Genomic DNA, 21,047 nt, shown 5'->3' with positions numbered 1-21,047 from the left:
CAAGCTGATTCTGGATAATGATACCAAGTTGAAGTGGTTTCTCACTTTTCCGCCAATCAGCAGTCTGAATCCAAGCAGCATTTTTGGTGCCACTTCGCAATTGTCACCTTTTGAGCACAATGATCTTCACATCTCGCCACCCGACGCTACCCATTCCAGAGGACGCAGCGATCTGGAATGTGGTCGAGCAACATGCGCGTAGTATTGGCGATAAGCCAGCGTTCATTTGCGACGTGACGGAGCGGACGATCTCGTACGTGCAACTTCTTCGTATGGCCAAGAATTTGTGCGCTGGTTTTGCTGCCAACGGTCTCAAGAAGGGCGACGTAAGTGTAATAAATGTGACTGCAATACCTTGCAATGGAAAATAACAGTAAACTTGATGTGGTGCAGATTGTGATCTTACACTCGATGAACTGCATCGAGTACCCCTTGATCTTTCTGGCTCTGAACCGACTGGGAGCGATATGCTCGCCTTCGTCTCCTCAGTTCACTGCGCAAGAATTGGCTGATCAGATCGAAGCGGCTCAGGTACATGTCGATTATTAAAGAGCTGCGGTTATGCAGCATAAACTGACAGGAATGTAGGCGGTGGCAGTGATTTCGCACATCAAGTTTGCAGCAGTGGCTATGAAGGCTGCAACAACGCACGGAATTTCTAGCGAGCAGGTCTACACAATAGGCGATACACGCAGTGCTGCTTCCTTGCAGACAATCGAGTACGTTTCCACTCTTGTAGCTAAATAGAATCGACTTCTAACGAGCCCTTATCGGGTATCAGACACCTGATCGACCTGGATCTGCCCTTCCCGACTCTCCCTCCGATCGACCCGAACCAAGTCGTGACGTTGCCTTTTTCCAGTGGTACGACTGGTCGTCCAAAGGGTGTGGAGCTGACAGCTCGATCGATGTTCGCTGCTGGGATGATTCCTGCCTATACCGTCGAGAAGATGGATTATCTCTTGGGGGTGTTGCCGTTCTACCACATTATGGCCACTTTGATCTTCCACATCAGTCTGTATATGGGAATGTCGATGGTCGTGCTACCGGGTTTCCAGCCAAAGTCTTTGCTTCGTGCAGCCGAGAAGTACAAGATCAAACGCCTTCATCTTGCCCCTCCACTCGTCAAGTTCCTCGCCCAACACCCGCTCGTAGACAGGTACAATCTATCAGCGACAACTCAAGCCAGTTCTGGGGGTGCACCGTTGGGGAAAGAACTAGAACAAGCGGTGTTGAAGCGTCTGAACGTGCAGGTTCTTCAGAGCTACGGCTTGACGGAGATCGCTGGCGTTGGGACCCATTCTTCCATCTCTAGCCATCGCGAAGGCTCGTCAGGAATGCTGTATCCTAACGTGGAACTTAAGGTGAAATGTCTGGAAACGGGTGTTGATTTGGAACCAAACGAACACGGCGAGCTGCTCTTTCGTGGCCCCACATTAATGAAGGGGTATTTCAATAACCCAGAGACCACACGCGAGTCTTTTACCGAGGATGGCTTCCTTCGCACAGGAGATATCGGATATATCGATGACGACGGCTTCGTGTTCGTCGTGGATCGACTGAAGGAGCTCATCAAGTACAAAGGACACCAAGTCGCACCTGCTGAAGTGGAAGATGTGGTAAACTCGCACCCTCAAGTGGCCGATGCTGGTTGTGTGCGTGGACACGATCTGGAGACTGGAGAGGAGATTCCAAAGGCCTACGTCGTGCTGGAAGAAGACAGCACGTTGACGGCGGAGGAGCTCATGGACTATGTAGCCATGAAAGTGACGGGATACAAGCGCGTCCGTGAGGTGGAATTTGTCGAGAGCATTCCAAAGAGCTTGTCCGGAAAGATCCTGCGACGTGTGCTTCAACTGCAAGAGAACGAGAAGATTGGAGCGTATCGAAGTCGCCTGTAAGCATGCTCCCATGCAGATAAAACTTTACCTTTATTGCAATATTTGCTGCATGTCATTCGTCCTTTGTAATACATAGTTTGCAAAAGTCTCAGTCTGCGAATTGCCGCGAGTTGATCTGCGCAACAGACGTCAAGTTAGAGCTCAGTACAGTACAAGAAATCGACAAAGTACCTGGAATGTGCGCTAGAGCTGCAATAGCGAAGCTTAAAGCTGGCTGCTCGGGGTTTTCACACATAATTTCGCTGAGATTCATGAAGTGGAAATTCTTAAATTTACGTTCGGGGAAGATGGATTTGTTTCGCTCCATCTCTCCCCATGGGCCATCACCAACACCAACGACAATGATTGCTATGGCGTAATTGGACGTGTGAGTGATCCATGTTGTTTGTTCATATTGGAGAACGTACATAGTGCATATTTGGAGGCTTCGACGATGGCTTGAGATGTTTCCTTCTCGTTTGTAACCTGGCCATCTATAGCTCATGTAGTCTTGTTAGATTCTTAGACAAAAGCACCTGGCTACTACATGTACAGTGTATGGGTGTGCATTACCCGCGATAATGACGAGAATTCGACACTTTTCACTCGCTTTGACTTGACGAATGGCGTGGTAGATAATAGGGGCGAAGTTGGTGGGCCCTCCTAGCACAAGATCCGGGGTGATGTCTGTATACCGCAGGACGTGCTCCACACCTCGACACGGACTTCCGTCGGAGAAAATGTGAAGACACATTGATCAGCCGTTTGAGAGTCCCCGAAGCCAAAGACGTGAATTGGTTGCTTGCTCTTGCGTGAGTGCAGAGTGTGGCCGATGATGTTAATAACGATCTACGATGTAGTCGATAGTACAGTCAGCTACTTAGCCAGCTCTGTCGAATCGACACAATTGTACCTGGTAAGGATTGAGTACCTCAATGAAGTGCAGACTACGTCCTCTGAATGAAAGCTTGCCATTCCACTACCACAAACCGAGATGTGGTACCATGTTCGAACGTGTAAAATCGACCTGTGTCGGTGTTAAACTTTAGTAACTACACCTCGATTGATCATAACTAAACTTACGCCAATGATGAGATTGGTCGAGCGAAGTCCACCCCATCTATGATGAAATTGATCTCTCAGTTCCAATTGGAGCTTCTTCATTATACGCCGTTTACCAACCTCAGTACGCCCCGTAGCTCTCCTGTTCAAGTTAAACGGATGGCATTCAGCTTCAACCACCTTTCAATAATCCGAACCGACCGCTTACCTGAGGACTGGAATGCAGTGTCCCCATGCTGTTCCGTGCCAGCAACGCAGCCCATGACTTGCTCTTGGGGCTGAAGAAGGACAATTGGCATGGAGAGCTGGATGCTTTTCAACTGATCCGCTTCAAGGAATGTCTGCAAGAAAAGAACGTTTGTTCTGAGATGGCAATTTAATACTCTCGTTGACAAAGAATGGTACGGGTGCATTGAGAAGCATGTGTAAACCATTCTCCTTTGTTGCAAGGCGGTCATTCGCTCAGCTCAGAGGTCCAACTCAAGAGTAGTCCGACGACAAGATAAGCGCGAGGCCAATGATACAAATGCTGTCATCGTTATATTATCACAGCCTACTCTTCAGCGCCTTCTACGCTTCCTGCGTCGTCCTTGCGAAAAAAATCCTGTTTATTCGCGTCGCTGGCTACTGGAATCCGGTCCCCCGTCGGAGGGATCTCGACGTGAGGTGGATACATCCACACAGCCACGACCAGTTTTCGCACGGGTAGCGGACGATACTTCCCCGCCGGTTCGGTAGTGCTCGGCACTCGTCCAGTAGTCGATTGACTATCTCCATCGTCCTGTACGCGCTGCAAGACGCTGGGTAGACCAGGCTCCTCGGCCACCTGCCACTGCACCGTCACGTCCGGTAGCTCGAGCGTGTGCGTGCCGTCCTTTGCCTTCGTCTTGATCAGCTGGTCCAGCTGGCGCAGATCGCTAATTTCACGCACTAGCGCCTGGAACGCTTCATCGTCGTCCAGCAGCTCCAGCAACCGCTGGCAGTAGCAACAACAACGTGAGACCATCGATCTTGAACAAAGACTTCCCTCACCTGCACCGCTTTATCCGCTCCAGCCCCATTTCTACCATTGAAATGAGTCAAATCCTGCTCTCTCACGTTCACATTGAGCGTAATTGCATGCAGTCGCTCATCACTGCCACTCCGAGCCTTGAGAACGAAGGTGTTCCGTTCCCTAAGCATAATTAGAAATGGCTACACATCAGCTAATCGCACTTAATCGAGAAATATCTGAGACGTGTGTACACCAGCTTCATTCGCTATGTTGTCGCCGTTGCCGCGTACGCCAGGCATCCGCCGCGCTTCCTTCTCGTACGATGCCGAGATCTCTCTAGAAGAGCAGCGCGAGGGGAGCGTGCAAACTGCTGTCAAGGAGGCGCAGGAGGAGACGCAAGCTTGCTGGCTGTTCGCTCTCGTGGGTGTGGGCTACCTCTTCCCCTTCTCGGCGTTGACACAGCCTGTGGACTACTGGAACTTCCTCTTCCCGGACTTTAACATCGAGTTCGCACTCACTTCCACCTTCATGTACACAAACCTCGTCTTCCTGGGCGTCATCGTCGTGGTCTTCAGTAAACCCTGGTACAAGGGCCGTATCGTGGGAGGCTTCGTGGGTCAGCTCTTGGTGCTCGCTTTCGTACCCACTTCGTATTTCTTCCTCACGTCCGAGAACGCCAATGCCTCCGCAGTATTGGGTGGCACGGCTGTGGCCTCCATTGCCACTGCATTCATTGACAGCTCCACCATCGCGCTGGTATCGCACTATCCCCGACGAGTACAAGAGAGTTTCCAGCTTGGAGTCGGACTTAGTACGCTCATCGGCAGTCTCTATCGAGACCTGACCAAGCTCGTCTTCCCGTCTAATGAACTGTTAGCGTCCTCCCTCATCTACTTTTATACTGGAGCGCTCACGATTGCGCTCTGCATCGCTGCGTTCTACAAGGTCATGAACCTAAAGATCACTACAAAGTACTTGCTCCGCAAGGCAGACAGCAGCGTGGAGCTGACGGAGCGCTCACCGCTACTTGCAGAGACGCGGCAGTCAGATAGTGACTCGCTCAGTGTAACTGGGCCTGCACCGACCAAGTGGACGGTACTGAAGAAGGTGTGGCACTTGGAGGCGCTGATCTCGATGGTCTTCCTCGCTAGTCTATCAGTCTGGCCGCCACTTGTTACAGAGATCAAGACGTTCAACTTCCCGTCGCTACAGGAGAGTGGCTGGTGGTCACTGATCCTGCTCACACTCTTCTCCATTAGCGACTGTGCGGGGCGATTTATTGTGAATCATCGCTTTGGCCTCACGCCCAGCAACGTGTGGATCCCGATCATGACGCGGTTCATCTTGGTCCCGATCATCATCGGCATCGTCAAAGAGTGGTGGCTTCAAAGTGACATTTGGTCGGTGCTTAGTGTGCTGATTCTCGGGTTTGGAAATGGCTACCTGGGGACGTTGACCATCATCTTCGTGAGTGAAAGTGTCCACAGTGACGAGCAGCACCTTATTGGCCCCTTTACGAGTTTCTTCTTGAACTTTGGTCTCGTATTGGGGTCGACAGTGGGTCTCGTTCTGGAAAAAGTGGTGCTGGGATAAATAGGGTGAAAATGTTACATCATGTTACGTAAAATTTCCTCATGTTGTAAAAGGTTGATGCTTTGGTCGTTTCGCTTTGTTCTTCTTCTTTGTATTCTTGGCTTTCTTCGGTAGCAGTGGTTGTTGTTGGAACGTGTAGGACTGCGGTATGTCGGCTATCGATGGGTCCCAAAAGCGAATTGCAACACCTTCGACTGTATACTGGACGTCGTGGAAGTTGTATACACCGAACATGAGGTCGGTTGAGCTATCTCCACTGACAGTTGTTGCAGTCGTCACAGTACACAGAAGCACGGTCTTCTTGACATCTGCCGCTATCCTGGTGAGCGACTGAATGGTGTTCCAAGACGAAGATTCGTCCTCGTCTTGCACGTATACAATGTATTCTGAATGGTAGTCCGTGGCTGAGCCTCGATATAATACGAAGTGCGCTCCGTAGTTCAGTCCGGATTTGGGAACCCAACCGAAGCGTCGGAAATGTTGGTAAACGATGAAGTTTCTCGCAAAAGTCACACTGGAGCTGCCCGTAACAATCGATTAGTAAATCCTAGACTACCATTTTCGTGATAATTGCAGCTTTACCTCTTGAACCGCTCCCATAATTCTCGCAACGGTTCGTCAATCGGGAGAGCACCGTGGATCGCTGCGTAATATGTTTCGGGCAGTGACAAGTGGCGCCTCCTCTTAGGAGCCAATGTGTCATCTCCATTAAGAGCCGGCGCTTTAGGCACTTTTTCGATCGCTTCCGACAACACCGGCAACGTGCTCAACGCTGCAACACCAAGTCCTTTCTTCTGAAAGTCTCTCCATGCCTCCTCATCCTCCGCTTCGAACGTCACGTCCGTCTCCAGTCCATTATCCAGCACTTGCCAAGACACCATCCGCAACCTTTAATTATTTAAAAAAAAACTTTCATGGACGAAATTTAACAATAGGTTTACTTAAACGTCATATTTGTATCATTCATGGCGACAAGACCTGTGCCAGTGCACGTGGTGCTGCCGGCGCCTTCGCTGGCTCGCTCGCCCTCGCTCGAAGATGGTGTGACGTCCACCACTGAGCGTCTGCACCGCTCTTTCGGCTGTGAACTTATCCAGGAGGCAGGCGTGTTATTGCGTCTCCCACAGGTGGTGACGGCCACGGCCCAGACGCTTCTCCAGCGCTTCTACTATCGCAAATCATTGCGCCAATTTGACGCCTTCCGCGTAGCCGTGAGCTGCCTCTTCTTGGCTGCTAAAGTGGAGGAGAAACCCAAGCGTATCAAGGACGTAATAGGCGTCTTCTACGCCATGTTCCGACGCCGCAAGTGGCAGCGGTCTACCGTCTCTCAACAGCTCGTGGACTTGGACGGCGCCACCTTCAGCCAGTGGCGTATGTGGCTCATCATGGTGGAGCGTCAAGTGCTCATCGATTTAGGTTTCAGTATCTACAGTGTCACGGAACATCCACACAAGTATGTGTTGTACTATGTCAAGGTACTAGATGGCAGCTCTGCGTTAGCGCAGCAGGCCTGGGGCTACATCAACGACAGTCTACGCACCGATCTCTGTGTGCGATACAAAGCTCAAGTCATCGCCTGCGCTGCCATCTTCTTGGCTAGCAGATTTCAAGGGGTGGCGCTACCTGAGAACCCTCCGTGGTACTCGTTGTTTGACGTGGACAAGACGCAGCTCTATGCGGCTAGTGTGGTCATCATGGAGCTGTATAAACAAGAGAAGATTCAGTGGCTGGAGCCTCTGACAGAGACGAATCCATTCGAGGTAGATGATCATCCCATGGAAGAAGAAGAAGACGTTCAGGAGAAGGTACAAGAGACTGCAAAAGCTGAGGTGGAGAAGGAGATTGCTCCTCAGGAACCCACGACGGAGGAGAAGAACTCGCAGGAGATCAAGCAGAAGTTGAACTCGTCAGAGAAGCGACGCAGTCGATGGGACGATGGACTGGCCAAGTCTCGACGTGATCGCAGTAAGAGTCCAGACACACGCTCTCGTAGTGGATCACGTGAGCGTCGACGCAGCCGTCGAAGACGCAGTCGCAGTCGATCATCAGATCGATCGAGAAGTAGTCGAAGCCGCCGACGAGGTCGTCGAACCTACAGTCGCAGTCGAAGTTGAAGCTACGAGCACAATCGGCGTCGTTAACGGAGGTCAAGACCTAGAGATAGATAGCACTTAAGTGCAAAGACCAATGCATTTCTGCCAACAACACGCTTTGGATGCCTCTCTATGATCCTCCGAATGTGTATTCAAATCGATAAAATACCATAATACGTCAGAATACCTTTCACGACTGTGTACTTGTAGTCCTCACGATCGGATAGTGACTTCCGAAAGACCCGCAATCTTTCACCAAGTGGGTTTTTTTCCCTCTCCGTTGCTCTCAAGACGGCGGACATTCACGAATACGTAGAGCTGCGCTGTGTCAGTGATGCACAGAGGTCTTGAGAGTGGCGTTAGCCCAACTATAGGTGAACGGTAACGCTTCCAGCTACGGATGGGTTTCAATCGCCCATGGCGAGAGACAACCAAAGCTGAGGGTTTATGGAGCGTTGGAAACATAATTCCAATACTATTGAAGCACAATGCTTTCTCGGTTAGAAAAGGTAACTTGCCGAGTTTTATATAGTTAGGGATAGCCCAGCGGTGACTTCAGCCGCAGCATGACAACCTTGCACGTATTACATACTTTGTTAGCAAACATGAGTGTAAAACTGTTGTAAAGTGCACATTCTTACCAGAGAGATATGCGGCTTGAAGTGCACCTTGGTATTCATAATTCGTGGCTTCGCCAGCAAAAAATACGCGATCAGCAACAGACTGGCGCAACAAGTCTGGGTCTTCGTAAGTGCTATCCACAGTGACGCTGCTATAGGCACCTCGAGTCCACTTGTCTTGGTCCCATCTACATGTAGAGATCACAAGCAGCTCCCAGTAAGCGACACTTAGCTGCACCATACCCCTGACAGTCTGATGCATCGTACCTCGTGATAAAGTGGCCAACAGGTTCAGGAATCTCAAGGCCAAACATTTCTTGCAGCTGCAGGAACAATGCGTGTGCGATCTCATGGTCGGAAAGCGTCCTGGAAACCTCTTCAGCTCTATCTCCAATGAGGTCACCTTCGAGAATGGGTACTCCTTTTACTCTGTAGTAGCTGAAGATCACTGGGAAATAAATTCGATTGGTCTTGAATCCAGTGGTATCGCAACTCTGAGTGATGAACGAGGCGTTCGTAGGCCAGAAGGCTTCAGGAAACTGGACCATAACTTTCATACATTGGCCCATTTGTGATCGAGAGATAGCGTCAACCTTCGGACGTGGCAGTTCGGGAAGGAACTGCAACTGCCCGGACTTGAGGAAACCCAGAGAGCATGTCACCACGACGCGATCTGCTTTCAATATGCTACCATCAGTGCACTCAATGCTCACGCCTTCTGGTCCTTCATAGTTAATTGAGGTGACACTAGCGTTAGTGCGAATCATACTTTTTAATGGCGCAGAGAGGTGCTCAACGAAAGTCTCCATTCCTGTAGGAACCAGACAATGAGCTCCGGGATCATCTCTACAGATTAACAACATTAGTATCCTTGAATCAAACCAATAGAGCGAGCAACACGCCTCACCCCATGAGATCGATCTCCCCGAGCGCGTCGATCTGCATTTCATGGCTCTCACTCCCCATCCACGTCTCCACAAGATGCAGACACAGTTTTAACCTCTCACGAGCATTGGCACTGGACGCCACAATCCTTTGTAGCTCCTTATCTTCCCCTAAAAGATATTCCACGGCCACAGCTAGAGTGTTGCCCTCCCTTTCCCCGGACAACGCTAGCTTCTGGAGCTTATGAAGCAACAGATCTTGCCACTCCCACGTCTCCTTCACTTCCTCTTCACCCAACTGTCTATTACCCTCATAGACCACAAACCCTGGACATGAACTCGGATGAAGCCACGGGTTCCGAGCGCTAATCTCTTGAAGTTCGATACCGAATCTCTCAGCCAATTCGACCATCGGGTTGTCCTCCGTGCCGTGAATCCACGCCGCCCCTGCTTCCACCTTCACCGGCATCTCGTCACTAAAGACGCGAGTGTGGATCCGTCCACCGATACGCTTCTGAGCCTCCAGCACGCAAATATCTTGGAGCTTAAAGTGCTTCGACGCCAGCAAGGCGCTCGCAGTGGCCACTCCCGCCATCCCGGCGCCGATCACCGCCACTCGATACTCACTCATAGCGACTGGCTATGCATTCTAAACGTTCCCCCCTCTCTGATTTGATTATGACAAATTGAAGAACATTACAAGAGCATGGAACAACTCGAAGAAGTCTACGACGACGAGCTAATCGACGCCTTCGACGCCCCAGAACCTGATGTCCCGACGCCCACAAAGCCTCCTGCCTCTTCACCGCAGTTTAATAGCGAAAATCTCGGACAACCGATGCGTCCGAAGGCGCAGCTATACAACGCAGACACTCCGCTGTATCCAACATTCAACGACACAGCGGAAGCTGCAGTAGCTCCTGTCGTGCAGCCGTTCAAGACGCCGCAGCAGCATGATAAAGCTGTTATTGAGGAGAAGCAGCAACAGAGAGGTATACCTCCTCTTGTGCAAGTGTATCGAAAGGAAGAGTCGATGTCAGAGGAGGAATTATTAAGAAAGCAGCAGCAGATTGAGCGGGACATGCGCGTGTATCAAGAGCGGTTTGATCACGTGGCGAAGGCTCTAGCGGGGGAAACTCCGCACCAAATTGAGGAGCGTAAGAAGCGCGAGGCAGAGCGACAAGAGCGACAGGAGAAGCGGTACGAGGCCATGGAGACGCGTTTGCAGCATCAGATCGAGAGGTTCGAGGAGAGAGAAGAGCGACGCGCTCGAGTTCAAGCGAGACACCATCGAGCGAGCAGAAGCCCGTCTCCCAGTAGGAACAACGAGAGTCAAGACGATGTAGCAGAGAATGACAAACAAGAAGAAAGACGACAACATTCACACGACTTGGAAGGTTACCAAGAGAGCTAGCGGAAGGCTACAGAGGTTTCGTTTCACGGACGAGGTACGCGTAGGTATCCGGATCGTCCTGCAGCAGTGGTTGCAGTCTGTCGTGGACATCCTTGTGGTACGCATTAAGCCACTTGATCTCCTCGGGGGTGAGTAAACTCGCGTCGATGAGTTTCTGCTGGATTGGAGCCATGGTGAGCGTCTCGAATTTGCAAAAATCGCGGTTAAGTGGACTCTTGATATGCGGCGCCTAGCAGAAGAGTACACAGGAGTAAAATCTCAATACTCTTCCTCAAAAACCTACAACAGCACGAAGCGCTTACCTTCCTGACCACCATGACGCTCTCGATACGAATACCGAACTTGCCGTCTTCATAGTATCCAGGCTCATTACTGAGGGCCATACCATCTTGGATCTTCAGACCGTTCGGGTTCAAGCGGAACGACATCAACTACAGAATATACAACGCAGATTAGCATCGACAATTCCTGTATACTCACTCGACTTCTACAGTAGAGAACTTACCACCCCCTTTTCGTGCACATTGAGGAACGCACCGACGCCATGGCCCGTTCCGTGACGGTAGTCCAGACCAGCTTTCCACAGCGGCGCGCGTGTGATGGCGTCGAGTTTGACACCGTCCATCTTGTCCGGAAAAACTGTGCTCGCGAGCGCGATATGTCCCTTCAACACGTAAGTAAAGCAGGCTTTTTCATACTCTGTCGGCTGTCCAAAGTGCAGCGTCCGGGTCACGTCTGTCGTGCCGTCCAAGTACTGCGCTCCAGAGTCGTTCAGGTACATGGCAGACGTCGACATTTTGGCGCAATCTCCACGTTTCGGCGAGTAGTGGATGATCGATCCATTGGCACCAACGGACGAGATAGTATCGAAGCTCAGTGACACGTAGTGCTTCGCTTCTTTGCGGAATTGTTCCTGTTTATCAGCCACGAGAACTTCATCCCATTGCTCTTCATGACTAGCAGCCATCTCCTTTTCGAGCCAACTGAAGTACTTGACTAGCGCAGCACCGTCACGCAAGTGTGCTTGACGCATGCCTTCGATCTCCACAGCACTCTTAATAGCCTTTTGTGCCATAACCACGGACGTGTCTTCCTTGCGGTTCGCAGCGGGGATGGCTAGAAACACTGCAACGTTGCATTGCGCCGGGTCCACCAGAATCTTCGTGTCCTTGTTCGCTGCAGCTAAAGCCGAGACCTCGCTCAACACACTCGAGTAGGGTTTGCATTCCACGCCGCTGGAGCGCAAGTGCTGCGTCACTTCGTGCTGATTGGCTGCGTCCAAGAACAACGTCGCAGTGTCTGGCGTCACAACCGCGTACGACGTGCTGTAAGATCAAAGAAAACTATTAGAAATTAGCAACAGTTCTATAATATTTGTTGCAGCTGAGATACTCACACGACGGGGTTGAACTCGACGTCGTTGCCGCGGATGTTAAAGAGCCACGCGATGTCGTCCAGTGCGGTGAGTATGATGGCGTCTGCGCCCTTGCCCTTCACTGCGTCTCTCAGACTCTTGAGCTTGTCTGCAATAGAGCGACCAGTATACTCACCCGACAGGAACGTGACTTGCGAAGGAGACACAGCCGGACGGTCTTTCCACACGAGATCCACGAGGTTCTCGGTCTCATGCAGAGCCACCAACTCGATCTTCGTCTCCTTCAATACTTTAGCGAAGTTTCGTGCAGCCAATACAGACGTCAAGTACGGATCGATGGCCAGACAGCTGTCGTCTGGCAGATTCGTTTTAGTCCACTGCTCAATGGACGGCACACCCGCTTCTTCGCTCTTCATGAGCGTCCAGTCCTCGCTCAGCTCCTGCTCCGCTTGCAAGAAGTAGCGACCATCCGTCCACATAAGCGCTTGGTCCGGTGTCACTAGCGCTGTGCCATTGGAACCCGTAAAGCCCGTGAGGAATTCGCGGCGTTTATGCGCATCTCCCACATATTCGCTCTGATGCGCGTCCGCCGTGTCCACTAGGAAAGCTTGCAGCGGCCGACCCGTGAGCTCAGCCGCTGTACCCTTCTCTGTCTTGCCCAGGAGATGGCGAAGCGGCAGCAGACGCACATTCGTGCGGCTCATAAGCACGCGCAACTCACGTAGCTTCTCGGCCGCCAGCATGATCCAATTCACTTCAAATACTATTCGTATGCAAAAAAAAGAGTGATAAACAAATGGGACAATAAATAGGTCTTGCCTTTTTTACTTCCTAGCCCAAATAGTGCGCGGTAACTTCAACTTGGTTATGAAACTGTGCACGAGGCTTTGGAATGGTCTCGGGGTATCAGAATTTGGTCTTTCGCCTGAGGATACGGCATCGTCTCGGGCTCGTGCTCTACACTCCATCCCGTACGCAGAGCGATCTCCTCTGCCAATACTTTGGCAATCTTAACGTGACCGCTGACGGCGTAGTGCATCATAGACGCATAGTCCTCTTTCTCAAGTCCCTCTTCCACCTGATATCAATAACTATTAGTATTAATATTTAGACAAAATATTGTAGTATACTACTGCGCGTACCTTGATGAAAGCGTAGTGCATCTTGTTGTCGTGTGTGCTGGCTTTAGAAATAGCTACCTTGATGATCTCCTGCAGCTGGCGAGACACAAATTTGCGGTTCGTTTCCGAGTCTTCCGAGCTCATGCAGCCGTCGTCGTATACTACGCAGAAGATATGTGCGTCCGGGCGGTCTGTATAGGTAAAAAAAATAGTCAACACATAGCTTAATGTCCATTATCCACTTCACATAATACTCACAAGAGCGCACTTCAAACAGAAACGTCGCGTAGCCTGTAATAATGTCTGTCTCTGCCGAGGCAGGAGGCGATAAATCGTTAATACCGAGGTTGATCACCACGACGTCAGGTGCCCAACTGGACATCTCCCAGTCTCCTGGTCGTGATGCGAGTGTATTCTTCCATAGGGCGGGCATATTGGGCCCCCAATCTGCAGAGTTGCTGTGTACGCCCTTACTTTACAAGAAGAAAAAAAAGACACTCCAGTTAGTCAAGAAAAACGTTATAGGAGATCAGTAGAGTTACCCGCTCCATGCCAGCACATGCTCTTCAGCGTCAAACATACGCGCTGCAATACACGCGTAGCCATTGTAGACGTTCTCCATGCGTCCTTTCATACCGAACAAGTTCTTCGCACTGCTGGCTTTGCCTTCATTGCCGAAGCCGCATGTGTCCGAGTCGCCAATAAACTCCATTTTGCGGACGGATTGGGGCTCTGGTTGGTCCACCGGAAGAACCTCCGCCTTGTCCTCCACAATAAACCCGTAGAACGTGCAAACCTACCGCCACACCAATCCAGAATCAATAAGAAAAACCTGTACACAACTCCGCTCAATGGAGTCGCACCTTGAACGTAGACATCGCTCCTCGCATCTGCGGCTCCGTTCGCTTGCAAATTCGGATCGTGTACTCCTTCTCCGCGTCCAGATCCGTCGCAACTGCACGACAGCATCAGCAAAACGTCCACAAGAGCCACAAACACGTTCGCGGTCTCACCGTCGCAGCAAGTTGCGTTCAGTGACGCGCGGAGGATACAACGCAGTTTCTTATTCACGAACACGTTGAAATAATTCCCTAAAACATACCAAAACAGCAGCGTCAGAGCCACCAAATGACCAAAAACAGCAGGTTTGGGGATCGGGTCGGGGCGTCGGACCAAAAATGAGTTCAGAGCGTGGCATGCTTTCAACCGGCCACTTGACCTGGTTGACTCAGTCACTTTTGATAACTCAGCGATCTTCCTCTCCCGCCCCATGCCAATCAATCCGACGCCGTCAACATTGAGCTTATTAACAGCTACGACTACAAGCCAGCGTACCATCTCCTTTGAGACGGATCGCGACGCTGCTGGTGCCTCGCACTGAGATCTGGAAGGCAACAGCGGGCCAGTCGAACTGCACTGTATTGATTTTGGTCTTCCGCGCAGACTGGGCGCCGTGGTGCAGCAGACGTCCTGTATACTTAATGAGGTCACGTGCACAAGCTGGAACGAAGCGGAACGAGCCGTCCTTGTACTGCGCTACGTTGAACTTGTACACGTTGGGCGAAGCGTCTGTGGGATCGTCATCGTCGCCCACCGACGTTCCACGGGAGATGGCGAGCACACGAGCGTCTGTCATGCTCACAGGCGGCTGGGAACTGAGCAGCAGCGACGCCAGTGCGGTTAGCGGAGGGCTGCTGTCGCCCCGGCTGCCCCCGCTGTCGCCCCGGGACGTGCGGCGTCGAGCGAGCCAGCGCCCGCGCGAAGACGCCGACGGTTCCTCCTCCATTTGCTCCTGCGGCATTCTTACTCAGGTAGGTTAAGGCAGTACAAAGGGTCCTGTGATAACGCATATCATGTCGCGTCGACTCTTGATCACGAAAAAGTGCATAAACAGCAATGTTTGCATGTCATCCCTCCTACATCTTGCGAAACAAATCAATGATTATGTCGTCAGGAGGGTTGACGACATTGCGTGGTTTATGAGACGGGCACACAAACATGGGTACATTTTTTACTTCGACTCGAGTGCGCTGGTGTCAGCTAACATGATGCTGCAGCCATTGGACAATGCTCGAAGGTGTTTCTGTAGCCGCAAAGCATCGATTAGTCCATTACAATGCTGCTCTTAGCCATTACATCCCACCTTTGCATCAGGCCAGCGGTTCTTGGACAGCTCCAATAAGCGCAGGTTCCGATACTCGTCCCACATGGCCTACAGAGCAGCAATAGCAGCATTGAATAACTGCGTAGACATCAAAACTCAAAAAATAGCGTCACGTACCACATCTGCCTGCTTTTGAGCGACCTCCTCCTCGCTCCGGTACTTTGGGGCAGCGTCGAACAACTCGCTGATGACTTCCGGCAATAGATCCATCTCTTGCAGTCGCATGTGGTCGAAGAGCAGCACCTCAACCAGTGATTCTGCTACCACGCTGCACTTGGATGGCGAGTGCGTAAGATCCAGAAATCTGGATTCCCCAAACACGGCAGGGGCGACACATTTCTGGACGAGAGCGTTCTTGTCGTTAGATGACAGCGTGTCCTTCAGACGACGCATGGGCAGCGACATGGTTAGTGGTGGGGCTGTGCTCAGAGATCTCACAACTGGAGGCGTTTGAGGCAACACCAAGCCATCGCGGCGCCCACGACGGTATTTGCGAGCGCGTGTACGAGTTTGAAAGCCCAGCGGCCAATCAGACTTGGCGATGAGGTGGTGGAATGGCGGTGGACCTTTGTCGTCTTCATCTTGATCACGCCGCCTACCTTTACTTCCTCCAAGGCCATCACTATCCGTACTGTCGTCTGAAGCGCTATCGTCGTCATTCCATCCGTCGAAATTAGCACTTCGTCTCAGTCTTCGCCGACTTAGAGGTGCGTTATCAAAGTTCTGATAGACTGAGCAGCTCCCTTTCCATAAGACAATGAGGTGTCGCGGCTGCTCGTTTTGTTCCAGCAATACGTCGCCTTTGCGGAATCGTTTTCGCTCTGATATGCCCACAAAATGGCCGAGCTCGCTAGTGGAAAGCAGACGAAAGCCTCGTAGTTGTTGTAAGAATGCAAAGATATCTTGATTCGTCTGTGAAGTCACGGCTCGGATCGTCGCTGCGTAGTCGCCAGGCCAAAGAATTCCGATTTCAGCACACTCGTCCGCTATAAGCGACGCCTGGGCGGAGATCGTGAAGCCTGCACACCCGAAAACTGAGCCCGTTCCGAGATGGTGCGTCGTCACTGTTGAGCCGAAATCGGTCGTTCCGAATCGTCTACGAATACTGAGTCTTCCTCCTAGTAGCACGTAGAAGTTCTGCGAGTGGGTTTCTCCCAGCACGAAGCTTTTTCCGCATGCTACTACATCATAGTCCAGCACTTGGGCTACTTGAGTGAGCATGTCACGTGAAAAGTCCTGGAAGAATAAAAGCGTTCGCAGTCTCGCTACAATTGCACTGAGCATGTCGACTGAACGCTCCGATGACGGACATGCCAATGCCAATTTATCAGGTGTGGGTTTACCGAATAAATGGGCAAATAGTCCGTCGTCCAAGTCACATTTGCTGACCCCTCTGGTAGGCTGTTTATTCCGAGAAACCGAAGATGCGTTTGTGCCTCGCTTACTAAGCGTTCTGCCCGTCGTAGTGCCTGAAGTGCCCTCACGTTTGCAGTATTCGTCTTGTGCTTGAACAAACTGCCCCATACGACGATATATGAGACCACGGTTCTGTAAATACTTGTCGTTCTGTGGATCAAGTGTCAACGCCTGTGTAAGAGCTTCCAGTGCAAGAGCATCTTTACCCAGTTTGAGTCGAGCGACGCTGAGGTTAAAGTGAGCTTCGTGCAGTGACGGGTCCAGCTGCAGACAAGCAAGGAACTCTGTTTCGGCTCGAGTATGTTCCCCTCGAGCGTCGTACAGAGCTCCTCGAAGAAGCCGTGCCAGCTTCTCTAATGTTGAATTGAGGGTTCGTAGTGCTCGGTCGCAGTGCAAAAGAGCCTCATCCAGACGCTGTTCGCAGTACAACATGTACGCCTTCCCCACCACGAGATCTCGACCTTGTGCGCGTGGGTCAATGACTACGCAGTGGTTCAGTAGAGGATCTTGAGGCACAGGTCCAGGTGGGCCGGAGATATGCACACGCTCATACAGATGCCGATCGATTCGCGTCTGTAGTTCTTGTGGTCGTGTGTAGATCAGCTGACTCACTTGCTTTGGAGAAGGGAGCGGGGGGATCTTCTTCTTGACTTGTGTTTGTCGTACAGTCGAACCGAAAGTCGGAGAAATGCATGTGGTTAACGGTGTGGTTGGTCTTCCTGGGGATGCAGGATTAACGTCAATGTCAACGCCAAGGACAGAGTGTGGAGCTGGCACAAGAGTCACTTGGAGCGACTCGCGTTGACGAAGACACTGCTTACGTTGGTTCAGACTAAGCTCCAATAGCATTCCGGGGCGATCAAACGTGACTGAACTTGGTCGAGTGTTTGGTACTTCGGTTGTTGGCAGTCGCTTGGACGCAGTAGCTGAGCTTGGTGGAGTGGCACGTGTCTTAGCAGCGACTTGATTGTCACTTTGCGGCTTCGGTTGCGGTGACGATGCCCGACTTGGAGCTTTATCGTTATGGGTCGCAGTTCCACGACATCGAGTGAGTTCTTTTTGTGCCACCGTAAGTGAGCGCAACAGTTTAGCAATTCGCTCTGTCATGATGTCGGGTGCGAGACCTTGTTCGAAGTAGCCACAGATGCCACCTTGCTGAAGTGCACGTGCTAGTAGCTTCTGTGTCTCATGGTCAGTACTGAAAGAGGGGTCTACTAGAGCTGCAACGGGTGTTCGGAAACAACTACGCTTCATTTCTCTTAGAAACGAGAGTGCTGGACTGGTCGATGCAGTTTGATCATTACCGATATCTAGACGCAGCAGGACAAAGTTCATTTGGAAAAGCCCCAGCAGTGCAAATGCCCGTTCATTGCTGGGTGCTACGAAGATTTCGAAACGCTGTTCGAGATCATCAGCAAGGTTTTCACGGCGTAGCATGTCTGGATCCACCAGCATTATCCGATAGTGACTTCGCGTGAAAGGGTCAAGGACCACCGTCCGGTGGTCGACACCGTGCTGAAAGCCTCGCGTTCGGCGGTCAACCTGCATGGCGCGATTTTTCTTGACTTTGGTCAGGAATCGCTTGCCAGCGGTTGTAAACTGCGTGTTGAAGATCGCTTCATTTGGACGTGTTTTTTGTTGGGCTAGCGCAGCTGATGTCGAGGCCGACCCAGCGTCACGAGTAGCTTTCGACGCGTTTACTCCAGCCCCTATCTTGGCGACAAGCGCGCCGACCATCATGTTGATCGAAGTTTTGTTATTATATTTGATGTCGATTCCAAGAATAGTTAGCAGCATAAAGTGTTTTTTTTTATTAAACTAAAGCGCCTCTTTGATCAACGATACAGAGGAATGACATTAGACGGACAGGATTTGAAGTGGCTGGAGGTGAGGACAACGATCCATGACAGGGTTTATCGACTTTAACGTCGCTAACTTGTATATCAAGTCTCATGATTTCGCGTCGTGGGGGACTCACGTATCTCGCACGCTGGAGAGGAAGCACCCAGGACCGCACGAGAGTTTCAGCTTGTCTGGAGCTTGCACGGGAACCCTGAATAACCACATGTAAGCTAATGAAGTGTTTGTGGTCAGCGTATCACATAGTGATGATCTTCTTGCTTGCCGCCAGCGTCGTCATTGTTGGAGGCAAGGAAGAGCTACCAAGCGAAAACTTCTCGAGTGTATCACGACTTGATTTGTTTGACTTGCACACTACCGAATGGCTCACTGGTTATGATGTCAACGGTGAACTCACTCATCGTATTGGGCACTCTGTGGTCACACTGGACAAGAAGGCTTACACCTTTGGAGGTGAGCCTCTAGACCGGTGTGCTGGCTTCGAACAACAGCTCATAGGCGACGTTTTCGAGATCAGCTACCAGGACAACGTTCTGTACTGCATGGACATCACTCCGATCAGTGGCGACGGGACGGATCCTACAATTCCACTTTCTCCTGCCCCCTGCGGAAGAGCATGGCATGCCAGCGCTGCAGTTGCATACCGAGAAACCACAAGCGGTCCTGAAAGCCCTCCAACTCAAGGCATGGTCGTCGTCGGGGGGAAAAACTTGCAATGCGCTACCCTGTCGGATATCTGGATGCTGATAATAAATGCTCCAGGACACAAGCCTCGCTGGCAGCAGCTGTCGGTAAGTCAGTATTCCACTCACTCGACAATATCTTAACTTACACTTCGTACGGTTAACGCAGCCTACTGGCATTAGCCCACTCCCCTTGGCCTACCATAATGCTGTCTCAATTGGTGAAGGTGACAAGATTGTAGTTCTTGGAGGCAGACAAAAATCATCGATAAACTCGTCCATTCACGTCTTGGACTTAGTAGCTAACACGTGGAGTGCCATCACTATCGCAAGCGAAACACCTGAAAGCAGCCTCACCCCTCGAGTTCTCACCGCACGATGTTGCGCTACCGCGTTAGCCGTGCAACTTCCGATCGACGAGGAGACAGGAGTAATTCGAAGAATCAAGGCGGGTGACAAGTCTTGCAATCCTCAAGAAGCAATCGTGGTTTTTGGTGGCTTCTCCGAGTATGAACCAGCTCTGAGTGCGTCGTCGATGATCGTCCTTGAGCCTCAACGTCCACGTATCCGTGAGATACAAGTGCCAACAGCTGAAATTCCGAGCTACATGGGCCACGCCACAGCAGTACGCCCGGATAAACGAGGATTCTTCTTGTTTGGCGGTGTTCCGATGCCACAGGAGGGACAGCTGCAGTCATTTCTTGACTCAACAACAGTATTGGACTTCTGGGAGACACCGGCAAGTTTTCCTAGTGAGGCGGAGGAAGAGGCTCAACGTCAAGCTGACGCCAACCCGATCAAAACTAAGATATTGAGTAATGGAGACGTGTACGTAGGAGAAATGAACGCTGATCAGACGCAGCGTCATGGCAAAGGTAAATGTACTTATGCTAACGGAGATGAGTACGACGGTGACTGGCGAGATGATCAACGCTGTGGCCAAGGTGTCATGCGCTACGGTAGTAGCCAAGACGTGTATTCTGGTCGATGGGAGCACGATCGACGTCACGGATACGGGATCTATGAATTCCATCTACGTGAGTCTTTCAGTGTGGCTCAACAACTGCAACCGAAGCGATACGAAGGTCAATGGGTGCACGATCGAAAGCACGGTACGGGAACTCTTACGTTTTCCAATGGCACAAAACTTGTGGGTACATGGGTCGACGATGTATTTGATACTCGGCAACAAAGTTGTCTTGAAGGGTACGACGACGGTCAGAATGGTATCTGTCGATACGAAGGCGAAGTGTGTGATGGTGTCCCTCACGGTCAAGGTGAAAGCCACCATGTTTCGGGCGAGGTATACAAGGGCGGCTGGATAACCGGACGTCGTTCTGGACATGGTGTTTCTACTCTGCGAGACGGATCTGTGTACCGCGGTGAATGGCGCAACGGTAGACGTAATGGCTTCGGTGTATTTGACGACGCTCGGACTCGAGCTCACTATGACGGGAAATGGGTGGGCGGCGTGCGTTGCGGTCACGGAATGTGCAAATATGCCAATGGGTGTGAGTACGACGGCGACTGGCTGAACGATGTACGCCATGGAACCGGCAGCTACACGGTACTCGACGGCACGAGCTACCACGGGGCATGGCTTGACGACAAGTTCTGCGGGGACGGGTCGTTTATGCTCAGCATCGAAGACAATGACACTGGTGCCCAGAATTATGAAGCAGCCGAATGACACCCCAATGCTACTTTTCAAAAACTGTTTTTTCTGCTTTTTCTCAACTTAAATACTTGAAAAATCTTTATAAAGGAGCGTATAAAAGTTTTGCTACGCCAGAAGTACATGACGGAGGGATAACATCAACAGCAAACCTACACGTCTTTGTCATCTCTTTGATCAGTAGAAGACGTCAGTGCCGCTGCTGCTCTGCGG

The 21,047-nt window shown here is 51.2% G+C and overlaps 12 protein-coding genes across 12 annotated transcripts; 5 read left to right on the top strand and 7 right to left on the bottom strand.

Moving 5' to 3' along the window:
* Positions 1 to 119: 119 nt before the first annotated feature.
* Positions 120 to 1,901, top strand: PITG_04882 (4-coumarate-CoA ligase, putative; the record flags this gene model as incomplete). Its single annotated transcript, XM_002905539.1, has 6 exons — positions 120 to 182; positions 243 to 326; positions 394 to 479; positions 524 to 531; positions 599 to 719; positions 782 to 1,901. 6 exons carry the CDS (start codon positions 120 to 122, stop codon positions 1,899 to 1,901), a joined length of 1,482 nt encoding a protein of 493 aa, XP_002905585.1.
* Positions 1,902 to 2,543: 642 nt separating this feature from the next.
* On the bottom strand, positions 2,544 to 4,113 carry PITG_04881 (uncharacterized protein; the record flags this gene model as incomplete). Its single annotated transcript, XM_002905538.1, has 5 exons — positions 2,544 to 2,729; positions 2,964 to 3,000; positions 3,063 to 3,084; positions 3,151 to 3,305; positions 3,500 to 4,113. 5 exons carry the CDS (start codon positions 3,946 to 3,948, stop codon positions 2,544 to 2,546), a joined length of 849 nt encoding a protein of 282 aa, XP_002905584.1.
* A 351-nt stretch (positions 4,114 to 4,464) lies between these two features.
* On the top strand, positions 4,465 to 5,529 carry PITG_04880 (Equilibrative Nucleoside Transporter (ENT) Family; the record flags this gene model as incomplete). Its single annotated transcript, XM_002905537.1, has 1 exon — positions 4,465 to 5,529. The coding sequence occupies one exon, from the start codon at positions 4,465 to 4,467 to the stop codon at positions 5,527 to 5,529; it is 1,065 nt and encodes a 354-aa protein (XP_002905583.1).
* Positions 5,530 to 5,568: 39 nt separating this feature from the next.
* Positions 5,569 to 6,454, bottom strand: PITG_04879 (uncharacterized protein; the record flags this gene model as incomplete). Its single annotated transcript, XM_002905536.1, has 2 exons — positions 5,569 to 6,049; positions 6,112 to 6,454. 2 exons carry the CDS (start codon positions 6,408 to 6,410, stop codon positions 5,569 to 5,571), a joined length of 780 nt encoding a protein of 259 aa, XP_002905582.1.
* Positions 6,455 to 6,483: 29 nt separating this feature from the next.
* Positions 6,484 to 7,643, top strand: PITG_04878 (cyclin-L1, putative; the record flags this gene model as incomplete). The annotated part of the gene is made up of 1 exon (XM_002905535.1): positions 6,484 to 7,643. The coding sequence occupies one exon, from the start codon at positions 6,495 to 6,497 to the stop codon at positions 7,641 to 7,643; it is 1,149 nt and encodes a 382-aa protein (XP_002905581.1).
* Positions 7,644 to 7,908: 265 nt separating this feature from the next.
* Positions 7,909 to 9,757, bottom strand: PITG_04877 (oxidase, putative; the record flags this gene model as incomplete). The annotated part of the gene is made up of 3 exons (XM_002905534.1): positions 7,909 to 7,945; positions 8,510 to 9,088; positions 9,150 to 9,757. The coding sequence occupies 3 exons, from the start codon at positions 9,755 to 9,757 to the stop codon at positions 7,909 to 7,911; spliced, it is 1,224 nt and encodes a 407-aa protein (XP_002905580.1).
* A 402-nt stretch (positions 9,758 to 10,159) lies between these two features.
* Positions 10,160 to 10,540, top strand: PITG_04876 (uncharacterized protein; the record flags this gene model as incomplete). The annotated part of the gene is made up of 2 exons (XM_002905533.1): positions 10,160 to 10,434; positions 10,498 to 10,540. The coding sequence occupies 2 exons, from the start codon at positions 10,160 to 10,162 to the stop codon at positions 10,538 to 10,540; spliced, it is 318 nt and encodes a 105-aa protein (XP_002905579.1).
* A 7-nt stretch (positions 10,541 to 10,547) lies between these two features.
* On the bottom strand, positions 10,548 to 12,658 carry PITG_04875 (xaa-Pro aminopeptidase, putative; the record flags this gene model as incomplete). Its single annotated transcript, XM_002905532.1, has 4 exons — positions 10,548 to 10,769; positions 10,843 to 10,971; positions 11,046 to 11,865; positions 11,937 to 12,658. 4 exons carry the CDS (start codon positions 12,656 to 12,658, stop codon positions 10,548 to 10,550), a joined length of 1,893 nt encoding a protein of 630 aa, XP_002905578.1.
* Positions 12,659 to 12,780: 122 nt separating this feature from the next.
* On the bottom strand, positions 12,781 to 13,926 carry PITG_04874 (carbohydrate esterase, putative; the record flags this gene model as incomplete). The annotated part of the gene is made up of 5 exons (XM_002905531.1): positions 12,781 to 12,993; positions 13,058 to 13,227; positions 13,295 to 13,509; positions 13,579 to 13,832; positions 13,900 to 13,926. The coding sequence occupies 5 exons, from the start codon at positions 13,924 to 13,926 to the stop codon at positions 12,781 to 12,783; spliced, it is 879 nt and encodes a 292-aa protein (XP_002905577.1).
* Positions 13,927 to 14,264: 338 nt separating this feature from the next.
* PITG_04873 (uncharacterized protein) lies at positions 14,265 to 14,822 on the bottom strand (the record flags this gene model as incomplete). The annotated part of the gene is made up of 2 exons (XM_002905530.1): positions 14,265 to 14,281; positions 14,372 to 14,822. The coding sequence occupies 2 exons, from the start codon at positions 14,820 to 14,822 to the stop codon at positions 14,265 to 14,267; spliced, it is 468 nt and encodes a 155-aa protein (XP_002905576.1).
* A 339-nt stretch (positions 14,823 to 15,161) lies between these two features.
* PITG_04872 (uncharacterized protein) lies at positions 15,162 to 18,356 on the bottom strand (the record flags this gene model as incomplete). The annotated part of the gene is made up of 6 exons (XM_002905529.1): positions 15,162 to 15,248; positions 15,318 to 15,766; positions 15,833 to 16,591; positions 16,685 to 17,261; positions 17,355 to 17,578; positions 17,657 to 18,356. The coding sequence occupies 6 exons, from the start codon at positions 18,354 to 18,356 to the stop codon at positions 15,162 to 15,164; spliced, it is 2,796 nt and encodes a 931-aa protein (XP_002905575.1).
* Positions 18,357 to 18,467: 111 nt separating this feature from the next.
* Positions 18,468 to 20,849, top strand: PITG_04871 (uncharacterized protein; the record flags this gene model as incomplete). The annotated part of the gene is made up of 4 exons (XM_002905528.1): positions 18,468 to 18,503; positions 18,565 to 18,683; positions 18,748 to 19,267; positions 19,329 to 20,849. The coding sequence occupies 4 exons, from the start codon at positions 18,468 to 18,470 to the stop codon at positions 20,847 to 20,849; spliced, it is 2,196 nt and encodes a 731-aa protein (XP_002905574.1).
* Positions 20,850 to 21,047: the final 198 nt, after the last annotated feature.

Source organism: Phytophthora infestans, genomic scaffold, assembly GCF_000142945.1.
Source record: "Phytophthora infestans T30-4 supercont1.6 genomic scaffold, whole genome shotgun sequence".
Lineage (NCBI taxonomy): Eukaryota > Oomycota > Peronosporomycetes > Peronosporales > Peronosporaceae > Phytophthora > Phytophthora infestans.
The sequence above is the reverse complement of the archived record's forward strand: the minus strand, read 5'-3'. Positions and strand labels throughout refer to the sequence as shown.